Source organism: Oncorhynchus mykiss, chromosome 2 (genome assembly GCF_013265735.2).
Source record: "Oncorhynchus mykiss isolate Arlee chromosome 2, USDA_OmykA_1.1, whole genome shotgun sequence".
NCBI lineage: Eukaryota > Metazoa > Chordata > Actinopteri > Salmoniformes > Salmonidae > Oncorhynchus > Oncorhynchus mykiss.
In genome coordinates, this window is record NC_048566.1 from 23,728,683 (window position 1) to 23,752,394 (window position 23,712).

The following is a 23,712-nucleotide window of genomic DNA, read 5'->3' on the forward strand; positions in this document are numbered from 1 at the left end:
CTTCTTCTGTGCCAGTAAAGTTCCCTCCTTTGAAAAGGAGTTTGATAAAGTATAATTAGAATTTATATATACATGTCTGGAATATTTTAATTTTGGTGAATCTCTACAATGGGTTAAAGTGATGTACAGCAACCCCAGATGTAAAATAGTAAACGATGGTTACTTCTCAGAAAGTATTGAGCTTTTAATAGGGGTAAAACAAGGCTGTCCGTTATCTCCATATCTATTTATTATGGTCATTGAAATGCTAGCTATTAAAATTATATCCAACAAGAACATCATGGGGTTAGAAATTCAGGGGTTAAAAACACAAGTGTCAATGTACGCTGGTGACTCTAGTTTTTTCTTAAGTCCGCAATCTGGATCTCTGCACAGTCTCATTGAAGATCTTGATCACTTTTCTGCCTCTCGGAATTAAAACCTAATTATGACAGGTGTATCATTACGTATTGGATTGTCCAAAAATACAGTGTTTATACTACCTTGTAGTTTACCAATAAAATGGGCGGATGGTGAAGTAGACATACTTGGTATTCACATCTAAAAACAAATATAAATTAACTTACCACAATTAATTTCAATAGAAAGTTAGCAAAAATAGATAAGATTTTGCAACCATGGAGAGGTAAATAGTTGTTTATTTATGGAAAAATACATTGATTAACTATTTGGTCCTATCACAGTTTACTTACTTACTAGTGGCATTGCCTACTCCAGATGATATCATATGAGAAAAAAAAATACAAAATTAACAAAATTAAAAATTAAAATTAAATGTGCCTATTTATATAATGAATATGAGTTTGGGGGCTAAAATTATTAAATATTAAAGCTTTAAACCTCTTACTAAAAGCTTTACTCATATATAAGTTATACTTAAACCCAAAATGGTTCTCCAGTAGATTATTAAGAAAAGCTAATTCTTTGCTCAAAAATTCTAATTTCCAACTAATTGAAAATGTAAATTTGTTTAAAGTATTGCCCTTTCTTAAACAAGCCATACAAAGCTGGTTACAATTTCAATTTTATACTCCAGAAAAGATAGAACAAATATTACAACACATGTTATGGTTAAGATCAAATATATTCATTAGTAAAAAACTATTCATTATCGAAAAAACGTTTTAAAATTGTGTTATATTTATCAATGCTATTATGAATAGAAATGGAGGAGTTATGTCAAATATGTAGTTATCAAAAATATATGGGAATATCTGCTCAAAACACATTTACAACCAACTGATTGCAGCACTTCCACAAAAAAATAGAGGAGGCAAGTGGAAAAGGGAGAAGGTAGAGAACTTGTTTGCCTGCCATATATTAAAGATACAAATTGGCTGAAAGGAACTGGCATAAATAGAAAAAATATACCAGTTTCATCTGAGGACAAAAATGTTGACAGCTGCAACATACCGGTTGCAAAATAAGTGGGATGAGATTTTCAATGTACCAATTCCATGGCACATGGTTTATGAACTGGTACGAACAACTATACATAACTCAACACTTAGAGTTTTTCAATTTAAGTTATTATATAAAACTCTTGCCACCAACAGAATGCTATGTACTGTATATGGGCCATACAACAGTCTCAGCTCTGTAGATTTTGTTGCGAAGAGACACTTATTCTAGTATTGCCCCTATGCAGCTTGTCTCTGGTCACAGGTTCAGGAATGGTTAAAAAATCAACCATACATACAATTAACCATACAAATAGCAGTGTTGGGCATAGCCAGTCAATAAATATTATAATAACACTCGTAGGAAAGGTTTTCATCTTTAGCTCACAATCTGTGAATAATATACGATTAGAAAGATTAAAACATGTTGTAAAACATTACAGCACAATTGAAAAATATATGGCACATGGAAACCAAACAAGGGCGGTCTATGGTGATCGGTTGGATGGGCTGAAAGTGGCTGAGGGTTGGGATTAAAGAGTTTGATTGGTAATGTATTGTTGTTATATATAACAATGCCATGTATGTCAAATGTAGAAGTAAAATGTATATGTAAAATGTGTATGTAAAATGTATAGGTAAAATGTATGAATATGTAGCATAAAAGCTATAAAAAAAAGCTAAGATATATGTCCTCGAAGAGGGGGGGTGGTGAAGGGGTTAAAAAATTATAATAACAATAAAAGATCCCTCCTGGTATAGCTGAATATAGACAGGCTTTGGTAACTAGTATGGGTTTGAAATGGATGGAAAACCTCAGGAGAGGACAAGACTTCATAAAGTGATGTTGATAGATTGGAAATGGTTTCTTTACTTCTTCCTTTACTTTCAAATCCAGTCTTTCCATCCTTTCTATAAAATATTGATCCTGACACAGAGCACTTTATTGACTGAATTTACTGTGTGTGTTTGTGTGTGTGTGTGTGTGTGTGTGTGTGTGTGTGTGTGTGTGTGTGTGTGTGTGTGTGTGTGTGTGTGTGTGTGTGTGTGTCAGTTGAGCCAGAGAAGGTGATGGTGCTGGGGTTGTTCGAGGCGAGAGAGGGAGAGGAGGTGACCCTGTGCTGTTACACCTCCTCCAGTAACCCGCCTGTACACATCCGCTGGTGGTTGGGCTTCAGGGAACTCAACACCACCGTGGTCAGTGTGGAAGAGGTAGGGGGCCTGCATTTACTTCGACACACACTTCTTCTCACACTGAATCACAGTGGCAGTTCAAGCTTGTATGGCTCCCTGGCTCAAGACGCTGAAGCGGTATGATCCCACCTCCTCTGACAAGGCCTGGGCCTCAATCTTCATTACAGGGTCTTTGGTTTGATCCCTCACCTCAATCAGTGCCTCTCTCACCGCTGCTGCCTGATACCTCAGTGGCTCGACACGCTTAACTTTACTCTCCCACCTTGTCTCAGTCCACATCTTCAAAGTGATGTCCACACGTTTTTTCAGGGTGGCCTATTGCTGTGTGGAGGCTGAGATCAAGGTGTACAGTTTGTGGAAGATGCCAAAGTAACCCATGGAATCAACAGAACTTTTAGCAGCATCAAACATAACCAGGTTCAATGTGTGAACCCCACATGGCACAAATAGAGCTCTTGGATTCATTTCCAGGAGTCTGGCTTGGACACCTTCATTTTTGCCTCTCTTGTTGGCCCCATTATCATAACACCTCCATCTGCAGTCCGCAAAAGGAATTTTTAGATAAATGTTCCTTTATGTGGGGCTCCTCCTTCAGTGACACAATTCTAATCACAACAGACAACTGTTCAGTGTGGCTGACATCTAATGACTTTGCTGCTCAACAAATCAATGAGTTCATTCTGTATTTGGTGGCCACGGTAGCTGGTGGTGTGACTCGAGGTCCTTTTTTGGACACAGTTAAGGTGCTCTTTCATGACTGGATCAAATTGTGCCGTCAGTTCAACCTCTCTGAGGAGATTTCCATTTGATGGAAAGTACAGTGTTTCTGTGTGTCCCCTTAGTGCCAGATTTCTAATTGCCAGAGACTGCACAATAGCAGTCAGACGTGTCAACACCTCTCTCCATTTTATCCTCTCAGGCTCCATAAGTGCCATCTCATGCTTATCAATTGTTTCCCCTTTTTTATCCTCATTGTCAGTTCTTTCCATGTTTTCATGCAGTTTTGGTGTTTTGGACTGGTGTTCGGTGAAGTCAGAAAATAATTTATATGTTTCCAGTCTGGCAGTCCTGCTAAATTAATTTTCTTCTTACAAATAAGTTTGCAGCAGAAGAGGCTGTTGTTTCTTTCAGAATACACCAACCAACTTCTAGGGATTTTTTCACCACTCACCAAGGTCTTCCTGAAATACTGGTGGCGGCAACTTCTTCCATCACACTCACTCCTTGGGAAAACAAAGTTAGATGGTACCTAACTTAGTCCTCTGCAAACGAGTTGTGTCCGAATTCTGTTTGTCAGAACCGAAGGCCAGTCAGCAGGGTCTGTAGACAGTGGTTCATCCTCAGCAGCAGGGTCTGTAGACAGTGGTTCATCCTCGGCAGCAGGGTCTGTAGACAGTGGTTTATCCTCAGCAGCAGGGTCTGTAGATAGTGGTTCATCCTCAGCAGCAGGGTCTGTAGACAGTGGTTCATCCTCGGCAGCAGGGTCTGTAGACAGTGGTTTATCCTCAGCAGCAGGGTCTGTAGATAGTGGTTCATCCTCAGCAGCAGGGTCTGTAGACAGTGGTTCATTCTCAGCAGCAGGGTCTGTAGACAGTGGTTCATCCTCAGCAGCAGGGTCTGTAGACAGTGGTTATTCCTCGGCAGCAGGGTCTGTAGACAGTGGTTCATCCTCGGCAGCAGGGTCTGTAGACAGTGGTTCATCCTCAAGCAGCAGGGTCTGTAGACAGTGGTTCATCCTCGGCAGCAGGGTCTGTAGACAGTGGTTTATCCTCAGCAGCAGGGTCTGTAGACAGTGGTTCATCCTCAGCAGCAGGGTCTGTAGACAGTGGTTCATCCTCAGCAGCAGGGTCTGTAGACAGTGATTCATCCTCAGCAGCAGGGTCTGTAGACAGTGGTTCATCCTCAGCAGCAGGATCTGGTGGGGATGCTGCTACAGGCATTTCTAATGAAGAGCACATGGGCATTAGTTTACACATGTGATTCACAGCTTTTATAGTGGTAGAACATCCCACATACATATCCAGTAATAATAAAATCATCATTGTTACCTACAATATGGAAACTTAAAACTTTGCAAAAGGGAAATTATTTATTTTGTTTATGTTATGCAGGCATGCACACATAAACACATGTGTGTGTACCCACACACACACATGCCCGTGCGCACAAACACATCCGAAGAATCCTGCTGGGGAGAAGTGGAAGCAAATGGGTCTTCATCCTCATCCTCAGGCTCAGACAACATTTGTGAAGACACCTGTGTGGGTGAGGAGGTGGATGGCTCCTCATCCTGAGGCTCCGAGATCATTCTGAAGTGGCCTGTGTGACTGAGGAGGTAGATAGCTCCTCATCCTGGCCAGTGCCAGAGGGTGCTGGCCTCTGAATTTGCATTGAAATACAGTATATGAGTCTGACACCCTAAATACATTTGTTGCACAATTCAATATACATGTCATTATGTCATTCATTTTCAGAATAGGAACCAATTGAACCATACAACCTCCTTGGCTAATTCTAGGCATAAGTCACCCCAAAAGACTCAATATGCAGTTTTGGTGTTCTGGACTGCTGTCATGTGAAGTCAGCAGTCCAAAATATCAGCATAATATAGATGTCTTTTAATTTAGCCTACAGCATTGGAAATTCCCCTTACTGAGCTCAGGACCTAGTCAATACAATCACAGAAAACCTTTATGATGTCACCTCCTTGAAAGTTAGCCAAATCAATAATGTGCTAGTTAGGTTGTTATCGTTTTGCTGCAGGCAATCATCATTATCATGATGAAACTGTGTGAAATTATATCCAATATTGCGTAAGTTAGTTGGACAGAAAACTGAATATTGTTGCCCTATATGTAATAGCATTGCAAGTAACATAGCAACATACAGTATGCTAACATACATAACACTAGCCTATTTCATTACATGCATAATATTATACTCATAAAGAGATGACATAGCTGCATACCTTTATCTTTTGCGCGTTTCTCCTCTTCTTCTTTCCTCTTTTTCCTAAACTGGGCATCTGACACCTTAGACCTTATCTTATCCATTTGTGTTGATTTGGCATTCGAGCATCAATATATTACCCATCCCCCAACACTGTCAACCAATTCACCTTGGTGGTGTGCAGACTGGTTTTATGTTATTCTTAACGATTTCGCACAAACCCCCCCGAAAAAGCAACAATATGTCTGTGAAACTATATATTCACAGTAGTATGAATGAATTGTGGTTTATTTGGGAGCATTTCGTATTGTAACTGATTTTACTAATTGCATTAGTACTGTACAAAGTTAGAGGTTCGCTATTTGATAGATTCCACCGCTCCCCCTACCTCGGGCTTCCAGTAGGGAGATTTGAGGTCAACCAATACCCGCCCCCCTCTCCATCTCGTACTTCTGGGTGGGAGACCTTCCCAGGTAGTAGCCTGCCTAGCTTACACGCTAGATAAAGGAAGCTTCCAGAAAACACTTCCAGTAGCATTAGTGCAGCCTCACTTTGGTGTGTACTAAATTGTACAGCAGCTACCCTAAGTTCTTCAAGAACAAGCTAGAGACAGCTCAGAATAGAATGTCATGTTGGCCCTTCTCAGCTCAGCGAACTACAGTAGCTTCAACTGATAGCCGAGATTACCCCATGAAACTGTGTAAATCAAATCAAATCAAATTTTATTTGTCACATACACATGGTTAGCAGATGTTAATGCGAGTGTAGCGAAATGCTTGTGCTTCTAGTTCCGACAATGCAGTAATAACCAACGAGTAATCTAGCTAACAATTCCAAAACTACTACCTTATAAACACAAGTGTAAGGGGATAAAGAATATGTACATAAAGATATATGATACCATGAGTGATGGTACAGAGCGGCATAGGCAAGATGCAGTAGATGGTATCGAGTACAGTATATACATATGAGATGAGTATGTAAACAAAGTGGCATAGTTTAAAGTGGCTAGTGATACATGTATTACATAAAGATGCAGTAGATGATATAGAGTACAGTATATACGTATACATATGAGATGAATAAACATTATATTAGGTAGCATTGTTTAAAGTGGCTAGTGATATATTTTACATAATTTCCCATCAATTCCCATTATTAAAGTGGCTGGAGTTGAGTCAGTGTTAGACTCAATGTTAGTGGTGGCTGTTTAACCTCTTGGCTACCTGTCGCAGACCACTATAGTGCCTGTGCCCAAGAACACTAAGGTAACCTGCCTTAACAGTCTGATGGCCTTGAGATAGAGGCTGTTTTTCAGTCTCTCGGTCCCAGCTTTGATGCACCTGTACTGACCTCGCCTTCTGGATGATAGCGGGGTGAACAGGCAGTGGCTCGGGTGGTTGTTGTCCTTGATGATCTTTATGGCCTTCCTGTGACATCGGGTGGTGTAGGTGTCCTGGAGGGCAGGTAGTTTGCCCCCGGTGATGCGTTGTGCAGACCTCACTACCCTCTGGAGAGCCTTACGGTTGTGGGCGGAGCAGTTGCCGTACCAGGCGGTGATACAGCCCGACAGGATGCTCTCGATTGTGCATCTGTAGAAGTTTGTGAGTGCTATTGGTGACAAGCCAAATTTCTTCAGCCTCCTGAGGTTGAAGAGGGGCTGCTGCGCCTTCTTCACGATGCTGTCTGTGTGGGTGGACCAATTCAGTTTGTCTGTGATGTGTACGCCGAGGAACTTAAAACTTGCTACCCTCTCCACTACTGTTCCATCGATGTGGATAGGGGGGTGTTCCCTCTGCTGTTTCCTGAAGTCCACAATCATTTCCTTTGTTTTGTTGACTTTGAGTGTGAGGTTATTTTCCTGACACCACACTCCGAGGGCCCTCACCTCCTCCCTGTAGGCCGTCTCGTCGTTGTTGGTAATCAAGCCTACCACTGTTGTGTCGTCCGCAAACTTGATGATTGAGTTTGAGGCGTGCGTGGCCACGCAGTCGTGGGTGAACAGGGAGTACAGGAGAGGGCTCAGAACGCACCCTTGTGGGGCCCCAGTGTTGAGGATCAGCGGGGTGGAGATGTTGTTACCTACCCTCACCACCTGGGGGCGGCCCATCAGGAAGTCCAGTACCCAGTTGCACAGGGCAGGGTCGAGACCCAGGGTCTCGAGCTTGATGACGAGTTTGGAGGGTACTATGGTGTTAAATGCTGAGCTGTAGTCGATGAACAGCATTCTCACATAGGTATTCCTCTTGTCCAGATGGGTTAGGGCAGTGTGCAGTGTGGTTGAGATTGCATTGTCTGTGGACCTATTTGGGCGGTAAGCAAATTGGAGTGGGTCTAGGGAGTCAGGTAGGGTGCAGGTGATATGGTCCTTGACTAGTCTCTCAAAGCACTTCATGATGACGGAAGTGAGTGCTACGGGGCGGTAGTCGTTTAGCTCAGTTACCTTAGCTTTCTTGGGAACAGGAACAATGGTGGCCCTCTTGAAGCATGTGGGAACAGCAGACTGGGATAGGGATTGATTGAATATGTCCGTAAACACACCAGCCAGCTGGTCTGCGCATGCTCTGAGGGCGCGGCTGGGGATGCCGTCTGGGCCTGCAGCCTTGCGAGGGTTAACACGTTTAAATGTTTTACTCACCTCGGCTGCAGTGAAGGAGAGTCCGCATGTTTTGGTCCTCAAAGCGGGCAAAAAAGTTATTTAGTCTGCCTGGGAGCAAGGCATCCTGGTCCGTGACTGGGCTGGTTTTCTTTTTGTAATCCGTGATTGACTGTAGACCCTGCCACATACCTCTTGTGTCTGAGCCGTTGAATTGCGATTCTACTTTGTCTCTATGCTGACGGTTAGCTTGTTTGATTGCCTTGCGGAGGGAATAGCTACACTGTTTGCATTCGGTCATGTTTCCGGTCACCTTGCCCTGATTAAAAGCAGTGGTTTGCGCTTTCAGTTTCACGCGAATGCTGCCATCAATCCACGGTTTCTGGTTTGGGAATGTTTTAATCGTTGCAATGGGAACGGCATCTTCAACGCACGTTCTAATGAACTCGCTCACCGAAGCAGCGTATTCGTCAATGTTGTTGTCTGACGCAATACGAAACATATCCCAGTCCACGTGATGGAAGCAGTCTTGGAGCGTGGAATCAGATTGGTCGGACCAGCGTTGAACAGACCTCAGCGTGGGAGCTTCTTGTTTTAGCTTCTGTCTGTAGGCAGGGAGCAACAAAATGTATGTACAGTCCCCCAGTGTCTAAAGAACCCCCTTACTACTGTTAGGGACTCTCATTCCTACACCATGAGAGGCAGTGCCACAGATTTCGTGCCATGTTGGTACAAGAGCAGTAGAGTGGAACAAACTCCCGGCTGAGATAAAATGGTTTCTGCCAGTCTTAGGTTCAAACACTACTGCAAGGCTTGGTTAATGTTGACATAGCCTCCTAGCAAAGTGTAAAGCCACTCTGCACTGGTGAAGTGATTTGGTAGATGTGCATATCTGCTTTTTATGTAAATATGTAAATATGTGTATAATGGAATGTATGGCACAGAGTGCCCATGTCACTTGTATTGCCCTGCAGCCACTTCAAATCAAATCAAATCTAATTGTATTTGTCACATGTGCCGAATTCAACAGGTGAAACCTTACCGTGAAATGCTTACTTACAAGACCTTAACCAGCAATGCTGTTCAATAAATAGAGTTAAGAAAATATTTACCAAATAAACTAAAGTAAAAATGTAAAAACAGTAACACAAGAAAAGTACATAACAATAACGAGGCTATATACAGGGGTTAATGGTACCGAGTCAATGTGCGGGGGTATAGGTTAGTCGAGGTAGTATGTAAAGTGACTGTGCATAGATAATAAACAGTGAGTAGCAGCAGTGTAAAAACAAGGGGTGGGGTCAATGTAAATAGTCTGTGTGGCCATTTGATTTCTTGTTCAGCAGTCTTATGGCTTGGTGGTAGAAGCTATTAAGGAGCCTTTTGGTCCGAGACTTGGCGCTCCGGTACCGCATGCCATGCGAAAGCAGAGAGAACAGTCAATGACTTGGGTGACTGGAGTCTTAGACACCGCCTAGTATATAGGTCCTGGATGTCAGGAAGCTTGGCCCAAGTGATTTACTGGGCCTTAAGCACTACCCTTACAGTCAGTTGCCATACCAGGCAGTGATGCAACCGCAGGATGCTCTCGATGGCGCAGCTGTAGAACTTTTTGAGGATCTGGTTGTGGTCGTGCCCTCTTCACAACTGTCTTGGTGTGTTTGGACCATAATAGTTTGTTGGTGATGTGGACACCAAGGAACTTGAAACTCTCGACCCACTCCACTTCAGCCCCGTCTATGGTAATGGGGGCCTGTTCGGCCCTCCTTTTCCTATAGTCTACGATCAGCTACTTTGTCTTGCTCCCATTGAGGGAGAGGTTGTTGTCCTGGCACCACACTGCCAGGTCTCTGACCTCCTCCCCAAAGGTTGTCTCATTGTTGTCGGGGATCCGGCTTACCACTGTTGTGTCATCAGCAAACTTAATGATGGTGTTGGAGTCGCAATCTTGGGTGAACAGGGAGTACAGGGGGGGGACTAAGCATGCACCCTTGAGGGTTCCCAGTGTTGAGGATTAGCGTGGCAGATGAGTTGTTCCCTACCCTTAACACCTGGTGGCGGCCCGTTAGGAAGTCCTGGATTCAGTTACAGAGGGGGGTGTTTAGTCCCAGGGTCCTTAGCTTAGTGATGGGCTTTGTGGGTACTATGGTGTTGAATGCTGAGCTGTAGTCAATGAACAGCATTCTCACATAGGTGTTCATTTTGTCCAGGTGGGAAAGGGCAGTGTGGAGTGTGATTAAGATTGCGTCATCTATGGCTCTGTTGGGGAGGTATGCGAATTGGAGTGAGTTTAGGGTTTCCAGCATGATGGTGTTGATGTGAGCCATGAGCAGCCTTTCAAAGCACTTCATGGCTACTGGGTGGTAATAATTTAGGCAGGTTACCTTCACTTTCTTGGGCACAGGGACTATGGTGGTCTATTTGAAACATATAGGTATTACATACTCGGTTAGGGAGATGTTGAAAATGTCAGTGAATACACTTGCCAGTTTGTCTGCGCATGCTTTGAGTACACGTCCTGGTAATCCGTCAAGCCCAGTGGCTTGTGAATGTTGACCTGTTTAAAGGTCTTGCTCACATCAGCTACGGAGACCGTGATCACACAGTTGTCCGGAACAGCTGGTGCTCTCATGCATGCTTCAGTGTTGCTTGCCTCGAAGCGAGCATAAAAGGCATTTAGCTCATCTGGTAGGCTTGCGTCCCTGGGCAGCTCGCGGATGAGTTTCCCTTTGTAGTCCCTTTGCCTACCAATAGGAAACAAGACTACTACAACGGAAACAAGACTTTGACTTTTTGTGTATATGACCCTCTGTAATTTCGGTACATGTATTGGTTGCCTGCTGTGGCTTCTTTATGTACTGTAAATTGAATTGAAAATTACCTTTCAAACTACACCTCAGAAGTCAATACACACTTAAAATACTTAATTCAGACTTCAGGCAGTCTGATTTGCACATCTCGAGCGCCCAATGACAAGCATCTGTGAGAGAAGCCTTTGATTCTGAAAGAACTCATATTATTCTACTCCGTGTAGAGTTTCCACCTTAACCACATTAAATCTGTTCTTCATTCTTTCTCTGCTCTGACCAAAGAACTACTATTCAATCTATACTACACAAGGCTTTGCCAATGAGTGAATCCTCAAAAAGGGTTCCAGTATTCTTCTCTCTTGGCTTTTGAGTATGTTAATGAGATAAAAGTGAATAAAAGCTGACATGGGAGTTGAGAGAACCATTATTTCGGCTCTTTGTTCATTTGGAGAAATAATTTTCATCTGATCTAGCATTTACTGCTGCATTCTATCCAGCTTTAATGTGCCTGAATACGTCTGAGGGTTAATAAAGACTGACACCTCAGTGGTGGTTCTTTGTGAACGCGTTCCTTCTTGTGTCTGTTTCTCTCTGGAAAAGGCTTTTGCACTAATCATCTCAATGAAAGCCTTGATGAACCCTGCGTGCAAAGCAGACATGACTAGCATCATGCAGGAGCAAATGGGGGTTTGATTAAGTTTATTACGGGTTTTTGCAGGAAGAAGTATATGCATGTGATGTATTTGTTTGTTTATTATCAGGGACCAGGCACAATGTAAGTAGAGCACAAGACTTAGAGAGACACAAAGCTCATTTCCAGCATCAAAACAGCATTATTATTGTATTTCCTGAGAGCAGCTTACTGTGTATTTAACATGTTTTAAGGAAAATGTTTAGGGACACTAGAACTTCCTGTCTCTTCCTGATGTTGTCATGTGTCCTTTCCTGTCTCCAGGGAGACCACGGGGGGAAGACAACCATGTCTAACCTGACCCATGTTGTCTCTCGGGAGGAGAACGGGCTGCCCCTCACCTGTGAGACCTTCAACAAGGGCACACGCTTCTCCAAGAGCCAGTCCAACAACCTCATTGTTTTCTGTGAGTCTCTGGATAGGACTGTGACGACAACAACCCTACAAGCCTAATGGTTGTAGAGAATCTCTATTGAATGACTATGACAAGTACAATTGTGAAAAAACCTTGCACAACCAGAACATAACTGTGCATTGTACAGTAACAATTGCAACACTCTCAATCTGTGCTTTCTGTAACTATAACAATATAGACATAACCCCCTCTCTCTTTCCCGCCCGCCCCCTCCCCTCCCCCATCTCTCTCTCCCTTACACCCTCCCCTCTCACTCGCTCTCCCCTTCCTCTCTGTACTCCCTCCCCTTCACCCCTATCTCTCTCTCCTCCTCCCCCTCCCCTCCCAGACCCTCCTCAGAAAGTGTGGATAGAAGCCCCTCCCCCAGGGCTTCCTCTGAGATCAGGAACCATCATACGCCTCATCTGCTTCTCTATTGGGGGAAGTCCCAAAGGAACCCTCAACTGGTACAAGGTGTGTACATGTGTGTATTGTATGACAACATACATTTCGATTGGTTAAGTTGTCAAAAGTTGTAACAGTTAAGACTCTCTGTCTGTACAGTACCATGTCCTCCACTCTCTACTCTCCTCTCCACACCGCAGGATGAGAAGGCGTTATCAGACTACCCCAAACAGGTGCCCTCTGATAAAGGCGTGTCCAAAGAACTGGTCGTGCGCCTCCAGCCCAGTGACAACATGGCTACCTACCGCTGTAATGCCACCAATAAGGCCAAGATGGTCCTCAACGCCTCTGTCAAACTCATGGTCCAGTGTGAGTCTTACAGACCGGGCTCTGGGCATGAGTGGATTAATACGAGCCTTTATGGACATGACTAATAGAGGAGGAAAGCATTAGCTATATTCAAGATGATAGATAATTCATTCAAGATGATAGGTAGATTCAAGATGATAGGTAGATTCAAGATATAGCTGCAAAGACACGGAATCAGCAGCCTCAGTATGTTGACAGTGGTGTCTTGTCCTCTCTCTTTTACCCCTACACCCCTCGCCAGTCCCTGCAGTGAGTGTGACAATCATAGCCAAGCAGAAGGAGCTGCGTCGGGGCCAAAACCTCAGTCTGGAATGTCTGTCTGGGAGCAGCAACCCCCAGGCCAACATCTCCTGGAGCCTGGGCTCAACCAGGTGAGGGGAGGGCAGGTTAAGCAGAGCCGGTCTGTGGGCCGTGGAGTTAATGGAGACCCTAGACTACAGTCTTGTGCAGGACTATTTTTTGCAAACCGCACCTGCCACAATACCGCGGCTGCACCGTAACCCGCCAATCATGACAGAAAGCTGTCGCAACCCGGCCCGTAGTTTGTACCCAAACTCGCCCGCAAACCGCCAGATCATAGCAATTGATTTCATTGTTATGACTAGTAGTAGGCCTAGGGCATATAGGCCTATAGACAGTAGTAGCCTATCCCAATGCCATAGCCTATTCAAATAATTACGTGATTGCATGCAGCCATTTGAAAAGACAAAAGCAAGTTGTAGCTTACTAAAGCAAGCAATAGGCCTAATTAAGTTTTGAAAAGCCTTGTTCTACCTGCTGGACGATAGGTCTGTTTTGGACTGCCCTCATCAACACAGACTTGCACGCTGAGTCAAAATCCATCCATGGGCTAACGTTTTTTTAAATTTTTATTTCACCTTTATTTAACCAGGTAGGCTAGTTGAGAACAAGTTTTCATTTGCAACTGCGACCTGGCCAAGATAAAGCATAGCAGTGTGAACAGACAACACAAAGTTACACATGGAGTAAGTAAACAATTAACAAGTCAATAACACAGTAGAGAGAAAAAAAAGGCTATATACCTTGTGTGCAAAAGGCATGAGGAGGTAGGCAAATAATTACAATTTTGCAGATTAATAACACTGGAGTGATAAATGATCAGATGGTCATGTACAGGTAGAGATATTGGTGTGCAAAAGAGCAGAAAAGTAAATAAATAAAAACAGTATGGGGATGAGGTAGGTAAAAATGGGTGAATGATTAGGCAACAATATCCTGTTAACATACATGTAACTTCACTTGTGAACTGTTTTCCATAAGTTGGCTTTACACTTGCATTAATTGTGTTATCAAATGCTGCCATTACGTGTAGACGTTAGTTAGCTAGCTAGCTCAGGTAAGATCGGTGAGTAGTGAGTGAAAGTCACATGAGGGGAAGAGCAAGAAGTGGGAAAGCAGGAGAGGATAATGCGTTTTACAAGATAGTAAATAGATAGAGGGCAAATCTTTATATCTGTGCCATTATAGCATCTGTGACAGCATAGGCACCGCCACCGAGGCTACAACCCATAGGAATCCCCACCCAGTTGAATACTTTGACTACTTTAAAATGGAGGAAGCATGATGGAAGCCCTCATTGACGCTGCCCATGATAAAACGGTCATTTAGCCACTAGAGGCCTCTATCGTTCTCTGACGTTTTCCTCAGCACCACTGTGAGCATTCTGTGCAAGCAGCCTGTCTCAGTGCTGCTCTGATGGCACGCACACACTACAGAATAAATTAATTAACTGTCAGAGCACAGAAAAAAATGTGAAGTTGTTATTTTATTAATTAAAACGGCAACCCTGCCACGGATTTAACGAATGTTCAAAATAGACCCGCCAAATGTTCTCCTCTCATCTCTCTCTCTCCCAGGCTGAAAGGGGTGGATCTGCCTCCTAAGAACACAACGTTTGGGGGCATATCAGTACGCAGTACTCTGTCCCTCCCCCTGTCCTCCCAGCACCATGGCCAGAGGATCACCTGTCAGGCCTACAGCTCTCTGCTGTCTGAGGGAGTCAACACCTTCTACAAGCTCAACGTCCTCTGTGAGTGGTGAAGAGTGTGTGGGTTGTATACATGTGTCTATTTCTCTCTGTGTGTTATACAGAGCTTTTGAATACTTTATATGTTTCACTGTGAATATTTTATTTGTTTCACTGTGAATACTTAATTTGTTTCACTGGGGATCCAAATAAAGTATTGAAAATGTGTGCACAGTTATGAGTAGGAGAAAAATAAAGCATGAAGCATGATGGTAATGTGACACGATAGTGTGCATGGAAGGCAGTTTTGTTTGTGTGTGTTTGTGATGTTCTCTGTGTTTGTGTGTGTTTCTGTGTGTGTGTGTGTGTGTGTGTGTGTGTGTGTGTGTGTGTGTGTGTGTGTGTGTGTGTGTGTGTGTGTGTGTGTGTGTGTGTGTGTGTGTGTGTGTGTGTGTGTGTGTGTGTGTGTGCGTGCGTGTATGAGTGTGTGTTACTGTATTCCTTTGTTGTGACTGTGGGTTAGTCAGGCTCTACGGCAGTGTTGTTCTAATTGTGTGTGTGCTTTGCAGCACAGCCATGTTATTCTTTGATGCTGTTTCGCAGGCTGTAGCCAGCCAGCTTTTCAAAGCCTGCTGCTCCGTGCGAGCATGAAGGAATGTCACTGTGTGTTTGTGTGCAGCTGCTGTTGGACAACACTACTGTCACTCTGTGTTTTAATGCCTGTCCCTCTCCCTTCCTCCCTCCCTCCCTCCCGCCCTCATTCTCTACCTACCTCTCTCTCTCCGTCCCTCTCACCCCGGCCTCCTGTGTGAATTCAGTATTTTTGTGATATTGGTGGACACCGCTTCTCAACAGGTTTTTCTTTCATTTGCCCTGCTGTCGCCTTTCATGGCTGACATGGTTTCTTTGTGTCTGCGCTTGTATGTTTTTTTCCCTTTGTGTGTGTGTGTGTGTGTGTGTGTGTGTGTGTGTGTGTGTGTGTGTGTGTGTGTGTGTGTGTGTGTGTGTGTGTGTGTGTGTGTGTGTGTGTGTGTGTCAGATCCCCCAGAGTTCATCCCTGACCATCCCCAGAAGATACAGGTAGTGGAGGATGATACAGCCATCCTTCCCTTGCTGGTCTCGGCCAATCCAGATGACGTCTCCTGCAGTTGGCTCTACCGCAAGGAGGAGCTGCACAAAGGTGATCCACCCTGTTCTCGTCCTTTCTCCCTGTGGTATCTCTACATAGCCAGCCAACTCTCTACAGCTGAGCCAGCAACTGTGCTCGTATCAGCTGCCATTCATGCTCTAAATAGAACATGGCAGGTCGGGCTGCAATGTGAACCTGCCTGATGGGATTCTTGTTCAAATCAAATCAAATTGTATTTTATTCATCACATGCTTTGTAAACAACAGTGAAATGCTTACTTCCTTACGGCCCTTCTCAACAATGCAGAGAGAAAAAAGATAGAGAAATAATAGAAAAGTAAAACACAATAATAAAAGTAATAATAAATACACAATGAGTAATGATAACTTGTCTATACACTGTACACGTGGTACCGATACCGAGTTAATTTGCAGGCGTACGAGGTTGATATGTACATGGAATAAGGAATAAAGTGACATATAATAAACAGTAACAGTAGCATATTTAAAGTTAGTGCCAAAAGGGTCAACGCAGATGGTCCGGGTAGCTATTTGGTTAGCTATTTAACTAACTATTTAGCAGTCTTATGGCTTGTTCAGGGTCCTGTTGGTTCAAAACTTGGTGTATCAGTACCACTTGCCGTACAGTAGCAGAGAGAACAGTCTATGACTAGGGTTGCTGGAGTCTTTGACAATATTTAGGGCCATCCTCTGACACCCCCTTGTATAGAGGTCCTAGAAGGCAGGGAGCATTAGGCCATACGCATTATCGTCTATAGTGCCTTGCGGTCGGATGCCAAGCAGTTACCATACCAAGCGGTGATGCAGCCAGGGCCCATGTCAAATCCTTTCAGCCTCCTGAGGGGGAAGATATGTTGTCGTGCCCTCTTCACGACTGTGTTGGTGTGTGGACCATGATAGATCCTTAGTGACGTGTACACCAACGAACTTGAAGCTCTCGACCCACTACAGCCCCACTACAACCCCATCAATGTGAATGGGGGCGTGCTTGGCCTCCGTTTTTTGTAGTCCACGATCAGCTCCTTTGTCTTGTTGACGTTAAGGAAAAGGTTGTTGGTCTTGCAATCTCTAACTTCCTCCCCTATAAGTTGTCGTTGTCGGTCGTCAGCAAACATAATTATGGTGTTGGAGTCATGCGTGGTCACGCAGTCGTAGGTGAACTGGGAGTACAGGAGGTGACTAAGTGTTGAGGGTCAGCATGGCATGTGTTATTGCCTACCTTCCTGACCTATGGGTGGCCTGTCAAGAAGTCCAGGATACAGTTGCAGATGGACACGTTCAGTACGAGGGTCTTAGCTTATTGATGAGCTTTGAGGGCACTATGGTGTTGAACGCTGAGCTGTAGTCAATAAATATCATTCTCACGTTGTTCCTTTTGTCCAGGTGGGAAAGGGCAGTGTGGAATGCAATAGAGATGTCATCATCTGTGTATCTGTTGGACAGGTATGGTAGTTGGAGTGGGTCTAGTGTTTCTGGGATAATGGTGTAAATGTTGAGCCATGACCAGCCTTTCAAAGCACTTCATGGCTACAGATGTGAGTGCTACGGGTCGGTAGTCATATAGGCAGGTTACCATAGTGCTCCTTGGCACAGGCACTATGGTGGTCTGCTTAAAACATGTTGGTATTACAGACTTGGACATGGAGAGGTTGAAAATATCAGTGAAGACACTTGCTAGTTGATCAGTGCATGCTCGCAGTACACGTCCTGGTAATCTAGTGAATGTTGATCTGTTTAAAGGTCTTACTCACATCGGCTGCGGAGAGCGTGATCACATAGTCTTCCGGAACAGCTGGTGCTCTCATGCATGTTTCAGTGTTATTTCCCGCCAAGCGAGCATAGAAGATGTTTAGCTCGTCTGGTAGGCTCGTGTCATTAGGCAGCTCTCGGCTGTGCTTCCCTTTGTAGTCTGTAGTTCCCTGTCATCGGGCCACAGCCACCACACTCCTGTCACTAACCTCCCACCTCAACCTCCACCACTGCACCCACCTCCCAGAGGGGTTACCCAGCCATTAAAGGAGGGGTGCTGTGGTACAGTGGTGGTCTGACACATGGGCTGTTGTTTCTGTGGGAATTTTGCCAGGCCAATCAATAATATAGCATTAGATGTCACTTATAAGCCATGAGTGGCTTAGGGACGTGTGGTTTCTGCATTTATAATGAATATTTTTGTGTGGCTGTGGACGGCTGTGTGTGTGTGTGTGTCTGTGTGTGTGTGTGTGTGTGTGTGTGTGTGTGTGTGTGTGTGTGTGTGTGTGTGTGTGTGTGTGTGTGTATGTGTGTGTGTGTGTGTGTGTGTGTGTGTGTGTGTGTGTGTTTATGAACAGAAATGGATCCTCGGTACCACTTTACTGAGAGCACAGCGTTTGAGATCTGGAATGTGACAAGGAGAGACACCGGGGTCTACACTGTGAACTGTACCAACGAGGTGGGGTCTGACAATACCACCATCACTCTGGACGTACAGTGTAAGTCTCACTGGCGTTGAATCTGGTCTGTCTACTCACCTCAACACCGTGTTAGAACACTGAACTCAAGTCTAGGCATTAGCTCAGGGATTGAACACAAGTCTTCAGGACTCAGGACAGGCAAGGTTACTCAGTCCTCATGCGAGTGTGGTTCATCAAGCCACCTACATTACATGCTAGTGTTGTATACCCAAAAACACCAATTCTGTCACAACCTTGAACCAACCGACCGACACATCCCCATCCCACTGCCCTCTTAATGATGTAACAATCGCACTGTTCTGAATGTAGATCTGAATGTTCCAGTAAAACCTACAGTACAGTACAAGCCTAATGGACAGACAGCACAGCGCTGTCCTGATCCGATGGAACCTGACAGTTGGAGGTTTCCATAATGTATAGAGGATTGTAATAGCTTTAATGGGTGGCGCTGTAGCCTACTTAACAATGTTGTTCCTGGTTAAAATGAATGTGGTGTGTGAGAAGGCCATAAGTGTCTCTGGTAATTCCATCAGTGTGCTGTGTGTATGAGCACAGACGGGGGCGTTGGGACACTAATGCCACTACTGTTATAAGTAGATGGCACCCACAGGAAGAGAAGAGCACACAGTCAGGTGGAAAGGGATTACACTACAGTATGTTGATGGAGTCATAGTGCTGCTGTATTCAGGACATAGTGACTGACTGAAGGAGGGATGGAAGGAGGGAAAGTGGGCCATGATGACTGCACCCTCCCTGCCTCTGTCTCGCTCAAAGTTAAAGTGGAGGACAAGCGGCATGCAATGGGGAACCTCCAGGGTGATGTGGCCCAATTTAGGGACATTGAATTGGGCAGGGGTGTCTGACAGTAGGGGGTTGGGACAGTTCTAAAATATACTGGGGTTAAATTGATTGGCAAATATTTCATATAAAGTGGTCACTTAGAGAAAGGTCATTATTTACAGTATGTACAGGGTGTCTGTAGGATCAGTGATGCATAGAATAGAATGGAATAGAATAGAATAGAATTAATAGAATTAGAGAGAGAGTTGGAGGTCGGAGGTCGGTGAGTGACTGATTGTTCCTTAAGTTCTAAAGTAGAAGTGTACTTTCCTACTGTTTCTCTCGTCCTACTTTCTTATTGTCTACTCCCCAGATGCCCCTAGTGTGAAGATGGAGAAGGACCCAGTCTATGTGGACGTGGGGGAGACAGCAGACCTGTTTTGTGTAGCAGATGCCAACCCCATCATCAACACTGAAATGTTCTCCTGGAAATGGCTGGTGAGAACCCCCATATCCCCATCTCATTTCACCTCTCCTTTCTCCTGATTTGATTTCCCTTTATCTGGCCTCCTTTCTTTTATTTGACCATTTCTTGCCGTTTATCACTCCCCCTCTTAAATGCAGAGATGTGCCATATTTCAGCGGCTCTAACTATCCTTCCGCCCCACCTCTCCCGGCTCCCGGCTCCACACTTGGCCCAAATCCAGAAAAATTGCTTTCATTATGGCGCGGCAACTAAAGGGCACATTCATCAACGTACGCTCTCTATCCTGTATCTACTGCTCTCTTTTTTTCTCTCTTTTACTCTTTTTCTCTCTTTCTTTCGCCGCTCCCCCTGGAGTACCTGTACTGATCTTGCACAGGAGGGGGTGGGGGTGTACGAAGATGTGCATGCTGTCCTCCTGTCTTCCTCTCATTTGCCACTATCCCTGTCTTCCTCAGGGTGAGGGGGAGATGGAGGAGATGGGGGAGCAGAGCCAGGATGAGGCCACTGGGCAGCTGACCATCCAAGGGGCGACTCGGGCACACGCCGGACGCTACCAGTGCACTGCCGACAACAACATAGAGCCCCCTGCCAGCGTTTCAGTCCAGCTGGTGGTGCGCTGTGAGTCTAACGAGCTCTACCAAGATCTATCAATCCTGTCGTGTGAATACATCATGGGTGCAATGGAATGGAAAAGTGTTGTGGGTGTCTTTGTTTGTGTGGCACCATTCACTATGTCTATGCATATCTGTATTAATTTGCTTGTATTCCATGTTTCTGTCTATCCATTTCTGTTTGTACATGTACAATGTGAACATCTCTGGCTGTGTGTTTGTCCTTTCCTGTGTAGTTAAGCCAGAGCTCCAGAAGGGGGCTCAGTGGAATAAGGTGGCGAGCAGAGGGGATGGCACCAGAACAGCTGAGGTGGTGTGCCAGGGAGAGGGCATCCCCCGGCTCCACTTCTCCTGGGCTAAAAATGGCGTGCCCATAGACTTCATACACCCCAGGTGAGAGCACATCCCACCCCTCACTCTCCATCTGGTTCTCACCTTCTCCCCGTTCCACACACACACACGCTCACGTACTCAAACATAGCCACACATATCCCCAACAATGTAGAAACGTAAACTACTGTGTCATGAGAATGTGGCAAAATATTCATGATGGTGGATAACTAGATTCGTTTCCATAGTTTATACATTCATTCAGTATCTCACCATTAAATCTTAATTTGGGACTTTGCCTCTCCCTATGCAAATACCTGTCACAGTGCCTGCTGTCTGCCCTATAACCATATTGTGTGTGTGTGTGTGTGTGTGTGTGTGTGTGTGTGTGTGTGTGTGTGTGTGTGTGTGTGTGTGTGTGTGTGTGTGTGTGTGTGTGTGTGTGTGTGTGTGTGTGTGTGTGTGTGTGTGTGTGTGCTGCGTGTGCTGCAGGTACCAGGAGAAGACCGTTAGGGAGGGCTCATTACACACCAGCACGGTAACCGTGGTGAATGTGAGTGCAGCGCTGGACTACGCAGTATTCACCTGCACTGCTCGCAACACTCTGGGAGAAGACACACTCAACATCCAACTGCTCAGCACCAGTATGTGTGTGTGTGTGTGTGTGTGTGTGTGTGTGTGTGTGTGTGTGTGTGTGTGTGTGTGTGTGTGTGTGTGTGTGTGAATGGGTAAAAGGTCAAAGGTTAAGTCAGATATCAGGGCCCAGGGATGTTGCTATGATGTAAAACACGTACTTTACAGCCAACTGCTAGAGTCCCAATGGTCCTAATTTAGCTACATCCATAGTGTTTGTGTGTTTGTGTATGTGCTGTCATGTCCACAATTTTATTAGTGTGGGAGGACCCTCCAGCTTATAGAGAAAATGTTCTGTCTCTCTCGACTGTAGGAAGAGCAAGTCCTCAGTGTCAGTCCTCAGTGTCAGACACCCGAGTATCTCTCCTTTATCCCCTGCCTATAGCTCTAATTCCTCGCTCTGTCAGATAGGCTGAGTCGCCCTCTGGCTCACTAGCAAGTGTGTTCCTACGCCGGCGATGTCAACACGGCCCCTGCTCCCAGCGAGCCCCCTGGCCTCCATTGGACTCATTTAATGTTTAAAAGCGTGAAATACAATTCAATATTCAATGCTGTTTTTTTCTCTCCCTCTGTTTTTTTTTTACTGCCTTGAATATTCATAATTAATCTGACGCAGCGATAATAAATGTTATATGCTTCCTTATCATCAGAAGGCCGGGAACGGAAAGAAGGCTGTATTCTATCCCTGCCCGCCTCGCTGCCGCTGTTTGGATTAAAAAAAGACAGATCCAAATAAGACTGACCCCTCTAACCTCGTATCTTATGAGCGGAACTGATAATGGAAATGATTTACTCTGCAAACAGAGCTGCCTATACGCCTGCAAGCACAGCTTCTCTCTCTCATTCTAGTGCTGAACTCCTTCTCTTCTGCTCTCTTCCTCTGTCATTCTCTTGTTTATCCTTTCTATCCTCCTATTTCACCTACCCTTCAATCTACCCCCCCCCCTCTTTCTCTCTCTCTCTTTCCATTTCTCTACATTTTTCCCACCAATTTTCTCTCCCTTTCTCTGCCCACCCCCTCTCTCGTTCTCTTACCTTCCATCTCTCTCTCTAACACACAGATCAACCAGATCCTCCCTCAGAATTCCGCCTGGTCAGCTTCACCCATGCCTCTGCAACTCTAGAATGGATCCCAGGCTTCGATGGGGGCTTGGAGCAGAGATTCCGTGTCAGGTGATAGAGCATTGACTACAGTTTGGCCGAACACGATGTGTCAAATATTGTGATCTCTTCTTTGCATTCATAAGCAACCAACACATCCTTGATAGGGATATTAGGAACAGGTCTGGATCAAGGGTCAATTCCATTTCACTCCTGTCAGGTTAGAGCCCATCCCTGTACTGACTAAGATACTGTTGATTGACAGGTACCGTTGGGCTGACTCTGTGAGTTTCCTCTACGTGGATGTGTTCCCTCCGAGAGCAAACATCTTCATTGTGACAGGCCTGTCCCCCGCCACTACATACAACTTTTCTGTCAACGCACTCAACTCCATGGGAGAGAGTGGCTACGCAGACAACAACTCAGTACTCACCATCACCACCGAGGGTCAGTCTAGAGCAAGTTCACAACATGACTTCTGGGTCCAAGCTAGGAGAGGGACAATGGTCGGACATTAGATGGTTTGAACTCCTGCCCAGCTGGTGTTGAGATCAGGTTATGTCTCTAATGACATCCTATGCCCCATTTTGTAGAACATTAATAGTCTTGGCACTATATGGGGAGTAGGATGTCATTTGACATTTGACCCAGGTTTATCTTGCAGTGTTAGAACAGCATTGATGTTTTTTTCCCTGTCTTCCATGGTTCTTCTAACCAGAGTGGGAAGGAGCAGTCCAGGAAGAGGATCCCTTAGGGGAAGGTAAGTTTACCCAATATTTTTTGGAACTATGGAAAACACCTATTTTCTAAGCTGGCTAAATCATGTTAATATACAGTATGCACCTCAAATGCCCTTAAATGTGTGCTCTTTGAGTAATGGTACTGTAGTTATGGCAGCCGTGGTCATAAATGCTACTTTCTTTCCTTCTGTTAGTCTTCTATCAATAAAGGAAGTGAGAGACCAGCTTACATACTGATTATTATTATCCCTTAATAAGTTTGACTCATTATGCAACGTATTTACCACAAAAGAGTCAAAACTCAGAGTGAAGTTCAATTGTTAAATACCAAAGACGCAACAGCTGTAATGGGCGCCCATCGAGTGGTGCAGCCGTATATGTGCCTTTCGAGTGGCGCAGCACTCTTATATCCCAGCAAAGCTTCCCACCCATACAATGATATATCAGTAGTTTTCCACTCACATCACACAGCACTTTCCATGGAGCTTAAGGACATGGTCTGCTGCTAACCATGACCCAGGAGTTTCAATCATCTCAACCACTGTTGGCACCACTTCCTCTTATCTTGTTGCTGTTTAGGCCATTGAAAATACAGTGCCTTGCGAAAGTATTCGGCCCCCTTGAACTTTGCGACCT

General features: G+C 44.8%; 1 protein-coding gene across 3 annotated transcripts in view; it reads left to right on the top strand.

Moving 5' to 3' along the window:
• nphs1 (NPHS1 adhesion molecule, nephrin) overlaps window positions 1-23,712 on the top strand; it is a 60,200-nt gene that overhangs the window by 29,664 nt on the left and 6,824 nt on the right. For all 3 annotated transcript variants that reach the window (XR_005035922.1, XR_005035925.1, XM_036942939.1), the window contains exons 10-24: window positions 2,455-2,612; window positions 11,905-12,046; window positions 12,384-12,508; window positions 12,640-12,808; window positions 13,050-13,179; window positions 14,686-14,858; window positions 15,835-15,975; window positions 18,272-18,412; window positions 19,548-19,672; window positions 20,117-20,279; window positions 20,509-20,665; window positions 21,095-21,246; window positions 22,297-22,408; window positions 22,602-22,783; window positions 23,055-23,096. Coding sequence is in view for 1 of the 3 variants with exons in the window: in XM_036942939.1 (XP_036798834.1) it covers window positions 2,455-2,612; window positions 11,905-12,046; window positions 12,384-12,508; window positions 12,640-12,808; window positions 13,050-13,179; window positions 14,686-14,858; window positions 15,835-15,975; window positions 18,272-18,412; window positions 19,548-19,672; window positions 20,117-20,279; window positions 20,509-20,665; window positions 21,095-21,246; window positions 22,297-22,408; window positions 22,602-22,783; window positions 23,055-23,096 (2,112 nt within the window). In the remaining 2 variants the exon portion in view is untranslated. The remainder of the gene's footprint in view (window positions 1-2,454; window positions 2,613-11,904; window positions 12,047-12,383; window positions 12,509-12,639; window positions 12,809-13,049; window positions 13,180-14,685; window positions 14,859-15,834; window positions 15,976-18,271; window positions 18,413-19,547; window positions 19,673-20,116; window positions 20,280-20,508; window positions 20,666-21,094; window positions 21,247-22,296; window positions 22,409-22,601; window positions 22,784-23,054; window positions 23,097-23,712) is intronic.